The sequence below is a fragment of the Grampus griseus genome (assembly GCF_964374135.1).
Source record: "Grampus griseus genome assembly, chromosome: 1".
NCBI classification, from domain to species: Eukaryota; Metazoa; Chordata; class Mammalia; order Artiodactyla; family Delphinidae; genus Grampus; species Grampus griseus.
Window position 1 is genome coordinate 123,136,789 of NC_139017.1, and position 15,437 is coordinate 123,152,225.

Below are 15,437 nucleotides of genomic sequence, written 5' to 3' on the forward strand. Positions count from 1 at the left end.
CAAATATTCTAACTTTTTTGTTGTTTCTTAATTACATTTTAAACTGGAAAAATTTCATAATGAAACTAAAGGAACTATGATTTGAACTATTAATGCTGCTTATCTGATATACCTAAATACCTATAGAACATTCTAGTGATATTTGCATTGTAGCTACCCTTCAGTAGGTTCATCTAAAGTTATTCCAAGTGTCTGATATGTAGTTTGTTTTTTTCTACAGAACTTCATTTAAAAATTAAAACATTTTGTATACCCTGTCATCAAATAGTTTCCATCAGTACAATCTCTACTTTCCACCTATCATGGACATGTAATAATTGACAGCATTTGGCCCTTTTAAGTAATTCTCTTAATTTGGAAAAAAAAAATCTACAGAAGTTAACTTAGTACACTTTTTAAAACTGGATATTATTGAACATTAACAGCAGGCAGCTATTCTATTCTGAGGGCATTTTTGCAAAGAAATGATTTTTAGCACCAGAATTCCATCAACTGAAAGACTATTAAACTCCTGATGGTGTGCTGTCTACTAATCATATTTGTTATGGATCCCTGATTATTTCATCCAGAGATTTTTTTTCATTGTCGCCATGCCAAAACTGAAAAGGACACTGAACATTTCAATCTAGCACTTGAATGACTCCTTAAGGGTTAAAATGACTCCAGTCTAGTGCTCTCTCAGCTCTTATGGAAGAGTAGCAGTCTTAGACATATGGGTTCATGTTTTCATTTCTCCCAGTCAAATGGGGCTCTATAGTGGAAGCATGAGCCTTGAGATAAAACCAAAGGAGAAAACAAGCATCTTTAATCTAGGGTAGTACTTGGAGCTGCCTCTCCAAGGTCAACACCGAGCAAGATCTTTAACCAACATTATGTAGAACACTTAAGCTTATCCAATGTCCAGGCTTCTAGGCAGTTCTCTTGTATGAGGAATGGACAAAGATCTTGTAGTTTCTAATGTAACTATTTGATTTCCAGGGTTCAAATCACTCAACTAAATTTCACTGAAAGGAAGCACACTGTGTCTGGGGCAATCTGACTTTGGGCAGAATGTTAAGAACAATGGTACAGAACTATTTTTACATAGCAACTCTGTGTTCCAGCACCCTGAATTTATCTTGTTTTAAGTTTTAAGTTAGATACAGCCTGAATAGCTCAGTAACTCAATTTAGAGAGGGAAAGAAAAGTTACTTGGAGAAAAGAGGAAGAGCTTTCAGGATTTGATAGCTTGAAGCAATATTCTAAGGTAATTTAATTTCATGGAATTAAATGAGAAACTATTAAATATACATTGAAATTGCTCTGAAAAATGAAAGACAGACTGAGGGAATTATAAAGACAGAGGATATGTGAAGACTAACTAAAAAGGGAGGTATTGTCACAGTAATGGAAAAATACATACAAATTTACTTTTAGTTATCTGGATCTGGGACAGGCAGGACCTCCAGACTTCTGCTGATCCAAATCCCCCTTCCCCAGTCCTATTTTCCTCTCTCCAAATTCCTGCTCCAACTAGAGGAGTCACCTACTTTTCAGTAGCTCTGATCAAAGGAAAGGAACCATTTATTTGGGAAACCAGTAAATAAATGATGGTACCAAGTGCTTAAAATTTTGTCTTTTGTTTTTCATGCTTTGTTTTCACTCACTCCTCTGTTGCCTCAAATTACTAGTCATTGTATATATGCTCCAAAAAGCTTCTTATAACCTTTCTTGGCTAGTTCATCTTACCCTGTTACGTATGGTCGTGTCTACACGAGGCCAGAGTTCCCAAACTGTACTGTTTTATTTGGCCCCAAATATTTTCGCCCTCCAAGTTATCTGTCTACATGGAGGGTATAACTTGAGGTAAGGCATGGTGACAACCGACCAGGTGTCTCCCACTGACAGCCAGTCATGAGGCTTTGATGAGGCTCCCTTCAATGGGACTGAGCACACCTATTTGAAACAGACATTCTGATGAAATATTTTGCAAGGCAGAACCAGTTTCCACATTGAGAAACTAATACCCACACCCACATTTATTAGTTCACTCTTTCCCTATAAATAATTGTTTTCTTGTCATGTAGACACGACCTACAAACAATATAATTATTTTAAAAGAGTACACCTGAAAACATAAAATTCAGCATTAAGAAAATATATAATAAATGCAGTGACCTGTGCTTTTAGCAGGACACCAAATGAAATAAAATTATTGAGTGAAACATTCTAATGGTATATTATTACCCAGATCCCCAATTTACACTGAGCATTTAAATCTAGAAATAGAGAACAAAAGGCCCTATTTTCACAAAAAGGACTTTTAAGATTCTAAGGTCAATGCAGAGTACACAAAGCCCTCTACACCAAAGCTGCAAAGTATCAATACACTCAGTGGTGATGGTCAATTGATCATAGTTCTAGAAAATGCAGACTTCTCTTAGAGAGATACAAACAACAACAAAAAGTAATTCTAGGTCTTATACAAGTTTTTTTTTTTTTTGCTCTCCTCAATTGCTATGCATTTCATGATTTGCTGTGATTCAATTTTTAACTGCATTAGGATTAATGTCCCCCCCCCTTTTTTGCTGCAATATACACACTAATTTGTACGTTTGTAGTCTTTATAAAGACAGCATCTATTTTTGTTGTCTGTAGTATGATTTGAATTTAACCATTTCTTTCTATAGGAAAAGCAACATTCTAAATGGCAGGATTTTCATTGAATAAAATAATGTGTAGGAGGGCATTCAATCTCTGCTTATTTTATTTTTCTGTTTCTTGCTGAGAAGATTATTGCTCATTAGAAGTAATAACTTTAGTAGTCCCATAGCAGTAACTATATGCAAATTGTATAAACAAATTAGGTCTGATTTTAATATAAGTGAGTGTGTGCAGAAAGGATTAGAATACTCACTTTTTATAGATTCAATAAAAATCATACTCTTTAGGTCACTAGAGAACAGTTTTGTGTCCTAGGAGATGCATTTTGCCTTAATGGCTAGAAAGCAATTGAAGCACTATCCCATATAACAGAGTCAAATTCTTTCTTACTAACCATATTTAGGATAGTTCTGACAAATAATTCACCTATACATTATGAACTCTCAAAGAGCATCAAACAGTATCCATGAAAAACTATTATGATCAATTTCCCCACAATATAAAGATAAATAAAATGCTGATCATCTATTCATTCATGTAGTTCATGCTTCACTACATGTACTTAGAAATGCCAATAAAGTAAAACTAAAGGCAGGAGCGATATTCTTACAGAGAAATGCCAAACATACCCTGTCTAACCTTCTAGCTTCTATATGTCTAAGCAGCTGTTGTCTCCAGTCTGCAGGCATTTTACCACAGCTCTCCTCTCCCTTCACAGGAGTAGGCCTCGTCTTTATATCACTGTTATCTGATGGCTTGTCACCATAGTTACCCAAGTTATAGTCAGATGGTATTTTTTCCAAAAGAGCTGCCATAGTAGGCCTAGCTGAAACTGGCCTGGTTTGGGAGGCACCATAACTCTCTGTACTGTAGCTTCTTGCAGACAATGGCCTCCTTTGGGTAAGGTTTTTAACTGGAAAACTTCCCGCCTGAGCTTTCACTTCTTGATATGAAGGGTGTTCATCTTCATACCTGCCATTCCTTTTCAGGAACTGGGACTCAGTCACTGAAACGCTGCTTTGGCGATCCAGACCTGCCCTATATGGAGGTCTGCCGTACCTATCATTCGGAGGCAGCTCGTGAGGTTCACTGACCCTTCTAAACATGGCCATTTCTGTGGAACTCGCCAGGGAGTCAGCTCTTCTCAAGAAGCCTGCCCTGGCACCTTGGCTTGCAAACTGGGCATTTACCACAGCATCCTCATTAACAGATGGCTGAGAAAATGAAAATATTTGCTCAATCGGTGGGTATCCTCTGTAAGCTCTAGGACTAACCAAATCCTTGGTGATGTTTTTGCCCGGCTGTTGCACGTACTCAGAATTGTGTTGAAAGGGGGGCGGTATCCTCTTTTCAGCTTTAACCTCCACTGCTCCTTGGGGATTGAAGCTTTGGTCAAATTGATAGACTTTTTTTGTCATGGAAGCTTTTTGTTGTTGTGGCCCTTTACAACTTCCATAAGTGAGCATCTCGTCATCCAGCATCGGGACTGACTGGCTTCGAGACATACTGGACATACCGTGCTCTGGTCCTAACATTTTGTCAGGTCGTTCGTGACTTCCTAAGTGATCACTCCCAGAAGCATAGTTTTCTAATGGTATATTATAAACCTTGTATGTACCAACGTCAATCTCATCGATACTCTGTGACTTCTTGAATTTATTGGACTTGATGTCTTTCATTAGTGGGGAAAGCCTCTCTGTGCTTTTGCTAATTGAAATAACACCTTTAGAAGATTCTGGGCGGCAGTGGATTTGAGAAAAGACATTACTGAGACTCCTGTTGGGATTAGAATCATGATACTCCCATGGTACTCCTGGAGAAAAAGGACTAGGTATTTCAGCAGATTCTTTTATATGTTCTTTCCTTTCAGGCAATGGACTGGTGGTAGGGGTTGTCTCTAATTTGGAAGGGAAAGCAGTCCTGTCTTCAAAAGGACTAGGGGTTCTGGTCCAATTCTGCCAAGGATTGGAAGGAGGCACTTCTGTTTCTGGTGTGTGTCTGTGTGTAGACTGCTCAAGTTCCAGGGGAACACCAACAATCCTGTCCTGCCTAATCAAAGGCCTGCGTCCATGAGAAGATGTGCTTCTAGATTTTGAACTCAGGAGAGGATTATTGTTGGCATTCTCGCCTGTGGTTTCCTCTGCAACAAACCCGGTGTTATCATAATGTGAGCCATCAGTCCAGTTGTCAGTGAAAGTGTCACTCAATGGCAGCCGGTCAGGACGCTGTGGTAGATTCCCTGGGGGGACAGCCTCCCGCTGGCTGAGCAATGGCTTTGCATCAAGAGGCTGTGGGAAAGATTGTGCAATCCTGTGAACACAATGGGAAGAAGAAACCTGAAAATGAGGAAGATCTGGGTCTTTGCCAGGAAGAACACCCGGCCAGAATACCACCATCCTTTGTTCAACTGATCATTCATCCACATCTCAATTATGATTAACGATAGCATTATTATTCCATGTCCAAAAAGAGTCACCCCTTTACCCTGCTCTACATTTTATTTCTTCCCAGTTATCATTACCTTCTAATATGCACAGTCTACTTACCTGTTATATGTCTTGTGTCCTCTGCTAGAATGTAAACTCATGAGGGCAGAGGTTTTTTTCTCTTCAGGCTTAGCATAGTGCATGGCACATAGTAGGTACTAAGTACATATTTGTTGAATGAATGAATGAATGAATAAATGAGTGAATGAAAGAAATATAGATATTTTTAGTAATGGTCCTGAAACCTGTCTGATAATTAGAGCTACCTGATTCCTGGTCCCCATGAATTTCTGATTCAGTACATTTCCAAACTATTAGTTGAGAGTACATTTCTTATCAATGCTTCTTATATCTAATGAACCCAAGTTGTCTTCAAATAACATATTTGAGGGCCAGGTATTAGAAGACATTAAATCCATTGTATAGTGTATGCATTCACATATCTTTTTCTAGAATGTAAATTAAATTAAATTAAATAATTAAATTAAATTAAATTGTGAGTTCTGGTCATTGGCATGTTTATTCTGGTGACCACAGTATCTCTACAAGATGCTCATTTTTCTAAGTTTATTCTAAACCATTTGCACACTAATGATATTGAATTATATATCTTTTATTAAAGATTTTTAAGGGCTTTTGCTAATTGAAAAAAAGTGCATTTAGAAGGCATCTTCCAAAAGTACCTAAATCAGTCTCAGCTTATATAACAAATAATAAATTTAGAAACTGAAAGAGTTAAGATTTTTATCATGGGCATCAATGAGTAGAAATAGTTATTCATCAATTACCAAAGAATATATTGTTAACAGTATTGACATTAGCAGTAAAATCTGAGTGAAAGTCATTGACTACCTATATCATATGAAAATTTTTATTTGCTATTTGTTACAACATGTTACAAAACAACATGTTACAAAACAAGGGAATCAGCACTGGGTAAATGCTACTTCATTGAGTCACTTTATTGACCTCCATATCTTTTGATTTTAATATATCTGTAAAATGGAAGTAATATAGAGTAGGAGCCATTTTGGAAGGATTAAATACTTTTACTTACATTCTAACTTTTCCAGGTGGTGATAAAATGATGATGATGAAGATGCTGATGAAAAATTTATTGAATGTTTACTCTGTACTTGGCACATTAGTGCTTTCCATGAATCTTTCTTTAATTCATAACACCATTTTGGATGGTGAATGCCCAAATGTGTCACAATTATGTACTGAGGCAAACACAATTTTTGATTTTCGATTAAAAATTTTTCGGGTTCTATCATCTCAACCTGTTAATGTACTACCCTCACTCCGTAAACAATGGTTTTGCTGTGTAAAATGGATTTATCCACTCTTGGAAATCCCAGGGGGACTACATTTGCTTACCTGCCCCTCTGTCTTCTATGCCACTCATGTGCTGAATACAATCCCCAAATTAAGAAGATTCCATTTTTTTAAAATGTTGCTGAAAATAAGCATTTGGGGACAGAAAAGAGGGAATTCTAAACACACCTGTTACCCCACAAAGAATTATGTACTGCCTCTTTAGCTGTTGTCTGCAAGGACCCCACTTTAACCCGGGTGTTAGAGGATCCTGAGGAAGCCTGGGAAGGCGAGTAGTCTGAGTAAGTGCCTGAGGAAACACTGTTATTCAGACAGTGAGTTTTGTCAACTTCAGACTCATCTGTTGATTCTGAAATGTAAACAGGAAATTATTATAATGCTGTGAACATTGACAAGTATAAACACAGAAAGGCAAGTATGAAAAACAGCATACTAATGAATGTTAGAGATACATATTTATAAAATATTTCTATAGACTATGGTATATCATAATTTACAACTGGTGATTCATCATGCACATGCATTTGTGGCATATTTTCCACATCAGGTTCACAATGTTACCTTTTTTGTCCTTCCCTAGCAGAACAAGTTTGGGTGGGTACAGAGGGGTCTCAGCTAATGAAGGGTGAAGTTCCCCAATCCTCATTTCATTAGCTGGATGAACAAAAGAATCCTGAGAGATATAATAATACAGGACAAGGAAAGTAAACATTTAAGCATTGGTTAACCAAGATGGCAATATCTTTATTTGGCTCAGATACAAGATGGGACTCCAGAATTTAATTCACCGTGGCGCACTAGGAGAAGTGAATCATATGTATCTCTGAGGTAAGCACTAAAATGTTTTGTTTTTCTAATTTAAATGAGTCCACTTATTCATCAGACATTTTTTGAAAGCTGTTTTTATGTCTGGCACTGTGCAAAGAACTGTGGAGTTTCCAAAGAAAGACAAAATGCCACCAATGCCCTGGGGGAGTTTACAGTCTAGTTAGGGAGATAGATATAACTCATAAAACAGGACTGAATTATAATAAGTCATATATAAGTAATACAATACATAATCTATAACATATAAACATGTAAGAGTTCTAAGGAATGAACTCTTTTAAGAGTTCTAAGAGGAATATATTACTGACCAACTAGTTTTTTTTTTCAAATATTAACAAAGTTAATGCACAATTGGGCCCTATAAATACTGCTTTTACTGTCAATCTCCCTCTTAATTCCTACTGTTTCCCAAGTGATCTTCTCAGTTTCTTTAGTTTTACCATGCCTTCTTCCAAAGGTTTCTAGTTTTCTCATGATCAATCTAGCCCGCTAAATCTTCACTCTACATCCTTTCACTCAGTATAATGAGCAACATTGGTATAAGAATATAACTTTATGACAAATAAACATATTTAAAAAAACCGATGAATTTTAAACTTCTGTAATTCAAATTATTATTCCCGGTTAACCAGGTAGTGGGAGGACATTAGGAAAAGCAAAATTCTCACTTCCTTCTAGATATAAAAATGGCTTATTTACACTCAGGAGTAAGTAGTGATATAAATTTGTGCACAGCAGTTATCTTTCTGTCTTTTCCCCTTAAGCTCAATTTGAATTTAAAGAAGAATTTTCAGTTTTTTTCATTCATTAGTACTTGTTTGTTTGAACATTAATGTAATACATTTAGAAGTATTTTGTTAAACTGGAGAAAGAATACACTTGAGGACAAAATATAATAATGAAATGGTTCCTGCTTTATAACTAATTGGTTGGTAATATCAGATAGAAACTCTTACTATACATTTTGCTTACCCCCGCCCGCCACCACAAACCTGGGTATATCTGACACTTTTTTAAAAAAATAATATTTCAGTGGGAGAAGACTGGACGATCATCTAGTCCAATCCTTTCATTTCCTAGAGGTGGATTCTGAGACTCAGTGAGGCCCAGGCTTACATAGATAAGTAGACAAAGATCCAGCATGGAGGTAGGATTCCTTTGGGCTCTAGTCGGATGATTATCCCTTACATTGCCGCCTCCTGGTTAGCTCAGCTTGAGCATATTAGAGACTTAACATGCAGTATTGTATATATTTGAAGAGGAATGGAAAAGAGAATGGGATTGATGGAAATTCTGGAGATGAATAGGAAAATCTGTGTTTTCATGGATTTTGAAAATTATTTCAAAAGTTTAGCATAAGAGACTTTGGATATAGTTTTGAGTTGAGAGAATAGAGTAAAAGCCTTCACACATCTTTAGAGACATGTATTAAGTAGAAGCAGATGCAAGTCTGAGAAATGGTACTATGAAAGGCATAAAATATGTTAAGACTTTCAAAAATTTTTCAGTTACAAAGTGGCATATTTCTGTTTTATTCCTGCTTTACCACTTATTAATCAGGTTGCCTCGAGCAAGTCACTGTAACTCTCTGGATCTTATTCAATTTATCAATAAAATGAGGATAATAGATAATAAGAATTAGTGCAAATTTCTTTCTAATACTAACATTCTGTAAATATCAATATAACTTATTTGTTGAAATAATATTTTAAAAAGGAAATATTCTTATGACATTTTAATATAGAAGTATAAGCATTTTGTTTTAGTCAAAAACAAATAAACAAAATAGTTGTATAAGCACAGAAATGTAAATATAGTTAAGGATTTCACTACTTTTTTTTCCCCTTATGCCTTACACATTCGGTACTCAATTTATCTTTTATGTATAGATCAAACATTTACACTTGTATCTCACAATTGTGACTGGAGCTCTGCATGGCAGCTATAGTTTGACTTAAATTCTAGTCTCTGACGCTGCTCAAGAATTTCTATTTTGAATCAAAAAAGAGCCCTCATGACTGGGAAGAATGATATCAGCTAATCATGAACTTGCATCTCTTCTCTAGAATTCTGTGGCCCTCCACCTAGGTAGAGGACTACTACTGAAGCAAGAGTAATGGATTTACACTGACCCAGTTAGACTCTCTTATCTTTATGAGCAAAATAATGATGATGATGATGATGATGGTGGTCATCAGTTAAGAAAAATCTATTACCTGTCTACTATTGTGTTACTATGCTAAACACTATATTTTATCCCTGTTGATTATTTAAATGATAATCTTATTTTTATTGTTATTTATTATTTTAAGTTGTTTATTATTATCACCTTTGTTTTACAAGTAAAGAAATGGAAGTTCAGAGAGGTAAGCAAATAATTCCAAGTCACAAGCTTAATAGGTGGTAGAGCTGGGATTTGAACTGGAATCTGTTCTTCTTGAAGGTCTTCTATGGGATACTGTATATGCTATATTGTCTATCCTAAGAAAAGCTCACTTCTCAAATGGGCTTCACATAAGAAAGTTAACTATCCAACAAAGGAAATTAATAACTGGCTTTGCCTCTATAAAGTCTTTTATAAATAGCTGGAAGAATCAAGTTCATGTTGGAAAAGTGGGTGAAGCTTTTGGGACTACTTCTTTGGGTGAAGATAGTGGAAGTTACTAGTAGGGAATCAAATTTAGTGGAGTTCCCATTATAAGTAAATTGAGCCATATTTTTTTTCTGGTGAGGGGACAGAGATTGAGGGGAAAGAAAAGGTAAAAAAATTTTTTTTTTTTAACCCCATTGCCCTTCCACTGGTCAAACTAAATCTTGGCTGATACTGCTGTAGTGAAAGGGAGCCTAAAGCCTAAGGTAGAAGTCAAAGGGGGAAGAAAGCTTATGCCTGAGCTTTCGAGTCAAAATAAATAAACGCATTAATAAAAGCATTTAAGGAAACTTTCAAGGGTAATTGACTATTCTCTTTTTCCTGGAGAAAGATGTGATTCCTCTACAGAGAGAAATTGGACTGAGTCTCCTAAGAAATGGAAAAGTGCCTTCCTTTATGAAAGTGGTTAATGCAAGCTAGAGACTCACAGAAGTATTAAAGGAGAATGTGGCAGGGTCTCCCGCTCTTGTGGATGGGAAAGGAATGGTCATTTACTGCAGCTTTCCTCTGTGCCACGATCTGTGCTCAGAACTGTTATAAATATTTTCATCTGATTTCATCTCCGCAAAATCTCTGAAAGACTGTTATTATTATCTGTATTTTTAAAGATAAGAAACCAAGGCTCAGAAAGGTTTCAGTGACTTGTCAAGGTCATACAATTGGTAACAAGGTGAAGTCAAACTTTGAATTCATGTCTTCTACACTTTCCCCTGTTCCTTTCCCCCATTCTGAAAACTGTGCTCTTGAGGCACTCACAGTGCTGTTGCTAATTCACAGGGACACATGGGTTACTTTAAATATTTGAGGGGAAAAAAGCAATACTTGACATCAGTCAGATACTGTGAGAACTGCTACCTTGAGGTAGCTCTCAGTTTCAACATTAGATTGCACACTTCTTTTGATTAATAGTCTGTGTGAATCTGGGTTTTTGGTGGTTGCTGTGATAAAAAATAATCAAGTGCCACTGGAAAATCAATGTGAAACAGAAATTAGAGTTGTAGTACCCAATATGATTCCAAGGTTTGAGAAGGTAGGTGGTGTCCAACAGGTGCACACATTCCATGAGTAAGTAGTTTTGGTTATTTAAGAATGAACTAAAACTATTATTTTCTCTTTCAATTTATGTGTATTGTTTTTTTTCAAATAACCACTAAGTGGGGCATAAGTATTTACTAAGTTGTTCAGACCTAACAATAATAATTGGAACTGTTAGGTATTTCTTGGCTATCACTGTATATTAACCCCTGATACTTTTGAGCCTTTGAAATTTTGATTTTAAGTCTCATAGGCTTTGATTTTTACATATAAATAAAATCTGGCTCCTTAAAAACTGTTTCTAAGTCACCCAGTCTATGGTTTTCTGTTATAGCCATCCAAATGGACTGATACTGGGGGAAAAACAAATGTAATCTCCACAAGGCATGTATGAAGGAAAATGGGAGCAGAGGAGAACCTTCATATCTCTCTGACCTCCTTGTTCTTATGGCCCTCTTGGCCATATTCTCTATGTTAAAACTCTTGGCATAGGGTTGCAAATAGAAAGTGATCAATAAATGATATATCTTTCCTTTTCCCTCTTTCTCTGCTGCATTTGTAACCTATTTACCTTGCTTCTTCTTTCTGTTTTCTGCTTTTGCTTCTGCTTACCTCTGTTTGTTTTTTCTTGGTTTTCCATATTTAACAACATGGATAAATATGTCATACAGTGTGTGACACCCTCTTTCACCTTCTTGGTAGCATGATCTAAATAATGATGACCCAAAAATGGCAGGCACAGGTAAAACATATAATAAAAATGCATAGTATACACTGATCAGCTAGACACTTAGTTATTTGTATTTATTATATCTGGAAGTAGAATAGAATTAGGGCCCCTTAATTTGGATGCAGTAATGAGAAGGAAGGATGATACAGAAAAGGACATCTCCTAGCCCTAGGATGGCTAAAAGTTGGGCATAGAAGATCTAACATCTCAATTTTAGAAAAAATATTGATATTATCAGTGAAATTTCTATTCAAGTGGAAAAGGCTAGTAGATGAAGAAAACTAAGAAAGAGTGGGGCGAATCATAGAAATAAATATGAAGCTGAAAGTTGAGCTTCAATCTTACTTAGCTTGGCTACTTTAGCAAATTAAGAAGATTAGATAGGCAATACAAAGTCACTATAGTGTTTTTTTTAAGGAGGACAAGATTAGATGTGTGTTTAAAAAGATCATTAGCAAGGCAATGGGGGGCTTGGGACAAGGTAAGCCAAGAAATTGACAGTTTTTACAGAAATGCAGGACAGAGTTGAGGACCTGAAGAGATAGAGGAGATACACTAGATGAAAATGTATAGGAGTTAGTGATTGGAAGGGGCAGGGAGTGGGGAGCAAAAAGGAAGAAGAAATCAAGATGCCTCCCAAATTTCTAGCTTGAGTGAACCGGTAGATAATGGTGCCAGCTGAGATCAAGACCAATTATACTGAAGCAGAAGGAGGTTTGAGGAGGAAACATTAAAATTAATTTGGATTTGTTAAGTTTGAAGTGCTTGTGGGACAATTTTAAGATTTTTTTTACTATTGAGATATTATTAAATTCATGACCAAAGCCATCTTTTCTTTGTCTCATCTCTCCCATCCCTGTATTAAGCAATTTTAGGATCTACGTATTTTGCAGTAGTTATTCAGTTTGTGGGTTATCATGACCTTACAGTTATCTTGATGTTAAACTGTGATGACATGAGATATAAATATAAAGTGTATGTGTATTTAGGGTGTACCCACTAAATGTTAGTTTTCCTCCTTTTTATATTATTGCAGTATCTTAGAGATAAAAGAAAAGTATGTTGCTTTGCTATAGTATATCTGTAATGTTTTAGAGATGAAAAAGTACAATAATATGAGTTTTATAAGCAAAATGAAAAAAGCAATGAAAATAAATATTTACTTAAATTTTCTTCCCTAGATATCCAGCTATATTCCTCTCTTTTGGGTCAGGCTTGTACTTCCACTGGCAGATATGCACACCACGCTTATTTTTGCTTAAGCTTTCTTTTCTCTTCGCCTAGAATGCCTTCTTCTCTTTTTGACTTTAAAAGAATCACCTAATCTTTAATATGCAGTTCAATCTTAAGCATTTCACATAACTTTTAAAGTGATTGGCAGTGACTGCTTATCACTCCATTTTCTTAGAGTATTATATTCTCCATCACACAACCAAGGATGTTATCATGTTTTATATAATACATTCTCTAATGGCTTCATCTGTGTTAAGTTTACCTGGCTAGGCTCTCAATTATTTGGAGACTATTCACACATTTCATATTTCTTTACTCTCTCTCACAGTGTTTAGCACAGTGCTAAATATACAGTTGGTGTTTAATGCAAAAAACTGATGCTTTGAACGCAGATTTGTAAAAGAGTTTTGTCAACCTAGATTTTTGAGCAGTAGGTATAGGAACTTCTAGATGTACTCATATCAATTATGTTTCTAATGAAGATTAAAAGATGATAACCAAATTAGCTGAAGAGTAGATGAAATAGTACAGAGGTGGCATAAATGTAGTTGAATTCTTTTCAGACCACACAAATTGATAAGGATAAATATCTAATTCATTCTAAAATATAGAAACTAAGCTTCATATTAGATTCTGTAAAGCTAAATTTCAAAGTTATTGCCCCTTTTTATATAGTAGTGTTTCCTATAAAGGGTGTAACCCAAACACAAAAACATTTTTAAAAATTGGCTCTAAATCTGATCAAGAATTTTACTGATATTTGCATAATAATAATAAAACTTCATTTAGGTTTTTCTAATGACTCATACAATAAAAGTTTGGGGTAGTCAAAGGAATATCAAGAAAATGATTTAATGCACTTACTGGCCAGGCCTAACTTGGTGAGCGAATTATTCCTTCTGTGCGTATTGGAACTTTTGGAGCTGTATTAATGATTTTACGCCATGAAGGTGCATTTATTAAATGCAACCCTCATAGTTTGGAAGAGTAGAGAGACTCATTTATACATTAGGAAAAAATGCACTTATCAAGGAAGATCTGTTCAGTTAAAAAAACATATCATTTAGTAATTCCAAAAAATCCAAACCACACTGGCAATTACCAATAACCTTGAAATACCTCCACTGTAATCTCCTTTGGGGCTACAGGCCACTTGTGTTCGTATTTTTCTTTCACAGTTTGCTCCGTGTTAGCAGTTGGATTTGAATTCTCAACACGCACTCCATGGCTTGGCTTACCCACCAGATTTTGAACAGATTTTACCATATTCTTTAAATCCTCTGGGTAAGGAGTTGGATATCGTTTTAGGTTTATTTCAACCTAGAAGTTTGTAAAAAGAAATTTAACATAAAAATACCTTCAGCAAGCATGTTCACAAAACTACTCCATTTTATGTGCAGTAGTATAACCAAATGCAATATAGTGAGTGTTGAGCTGGCTGAAAAACTGTGTTGTAGAGTAGAACACATAGTGTTCTTTTCACATTCTGCCTCCTGGACTTCTCCCCACCCCTGGCCACCTTTCTAGATTAAAAACAATTTTTGGATTATATCTTATGTTTAGGTCTACTCTATAGATGGTTGAAATAGCAGTAGGTCAAACACTTAAGTGATTGGTAATCTCTGAAAAATTTAATCAAGTTACTATCAGCTGCTTTTATACTTTAGAGGCTGTTCCCTTACCTATCTTAATTATTTAAAAAGAATCATTTTGACATTAAAAATATCTTTGGAATATCAATGCAGGTGATGGGAGAAGACCCCAAAAGATTTACAAGTGAGTTATCATGTATTAAAAAATGGGGAGTTGACAGTATCTGATCAAATATGCACCAGCTCTGTGTTAATTAGCATGTTACATCAAAAGGTAGGGTAGCTAATTCTTGTTAATAACTAAAAAAAAAAATCCTTCAAGGAGGCTTTTATATTTAGTTTTTACCATAATAAAGTAACATGCTTTATAGGTTACATCTTACAATAAAGAGAAATAAAAAATTGAGAACATTGTCTAGGATATTCTAGGTAAATATGTAAATTTGGGCTTATACTTATCCAGAGACTTATTTCTATTCTTTTTTTTTTTTTTTTTTTGCGGTACGCGGGCTTCTCACTGTTGTGGCCTCTCCCGTTGCGGAGCACAGGCTCTGGACGCCCAGGCTCAGCAGCCATGGCTCATGGGCCCAGCGGCTCCGCGGCATGTGGGATCTTCCCGGACCGGGGCACGAACCCATGTGCCCTGCATCGGCAGGCGGACTCTCAACCACTGCGCCACCAGGGAAGCCCTATTTCTATTCTTGAATTCATTTTTGGTGTCTCAATCTGACTTAGGGAATATATATATATATATTACTATTCTTCACATTTAATTCAGAGAGAGAAAATATGAGACATTCCATACAGAATATCCCACCTTCAGAGTACTTAAAATATACTTAAAATGGAATAGATACAAATTATCCAGGCTGATTAAAATGGAGTGGGAGGAAAAATAAGGG

General features: G+C 35.8%; 1 protein-coding gene across 3 annotated transcripts in view; it reads right to left on the reverse strand.

Moving 5' to 3' along the window:
• The window catches only part of LRRC7 (leucine rich repeat containing 7), a gene marked incomplete at both ends in the record, with an annotated part of 383,893 nt that overhangs the window by 82,026 nt on the left and 286,430 nt on the right, over positions 1–15,437 (reverse strand). For all 3 annotated transcript variants that reach the window (XM_082676819.1, XM_082676818.1, XM_082676817.1), the window contains 4 exons: positions 3,273–4,953; positions 6,636–6,816; positions 7,029–7,140; positions 14,063–14,263. In XM_082676819.1, the coding sequence (XP_082532945.1) occupies positions 3,273–4,953; positions 6,636–6,816; positions 7,029–7,140; positions 14,063–14,263 (2,175 nt within the window). The remainder of the gene's footprint in view (positions 1–3,272; positions 4,954–6,635; positions 6,817–7,028; positions 7,141–14,062; positions 14,264–15,437) is intronic.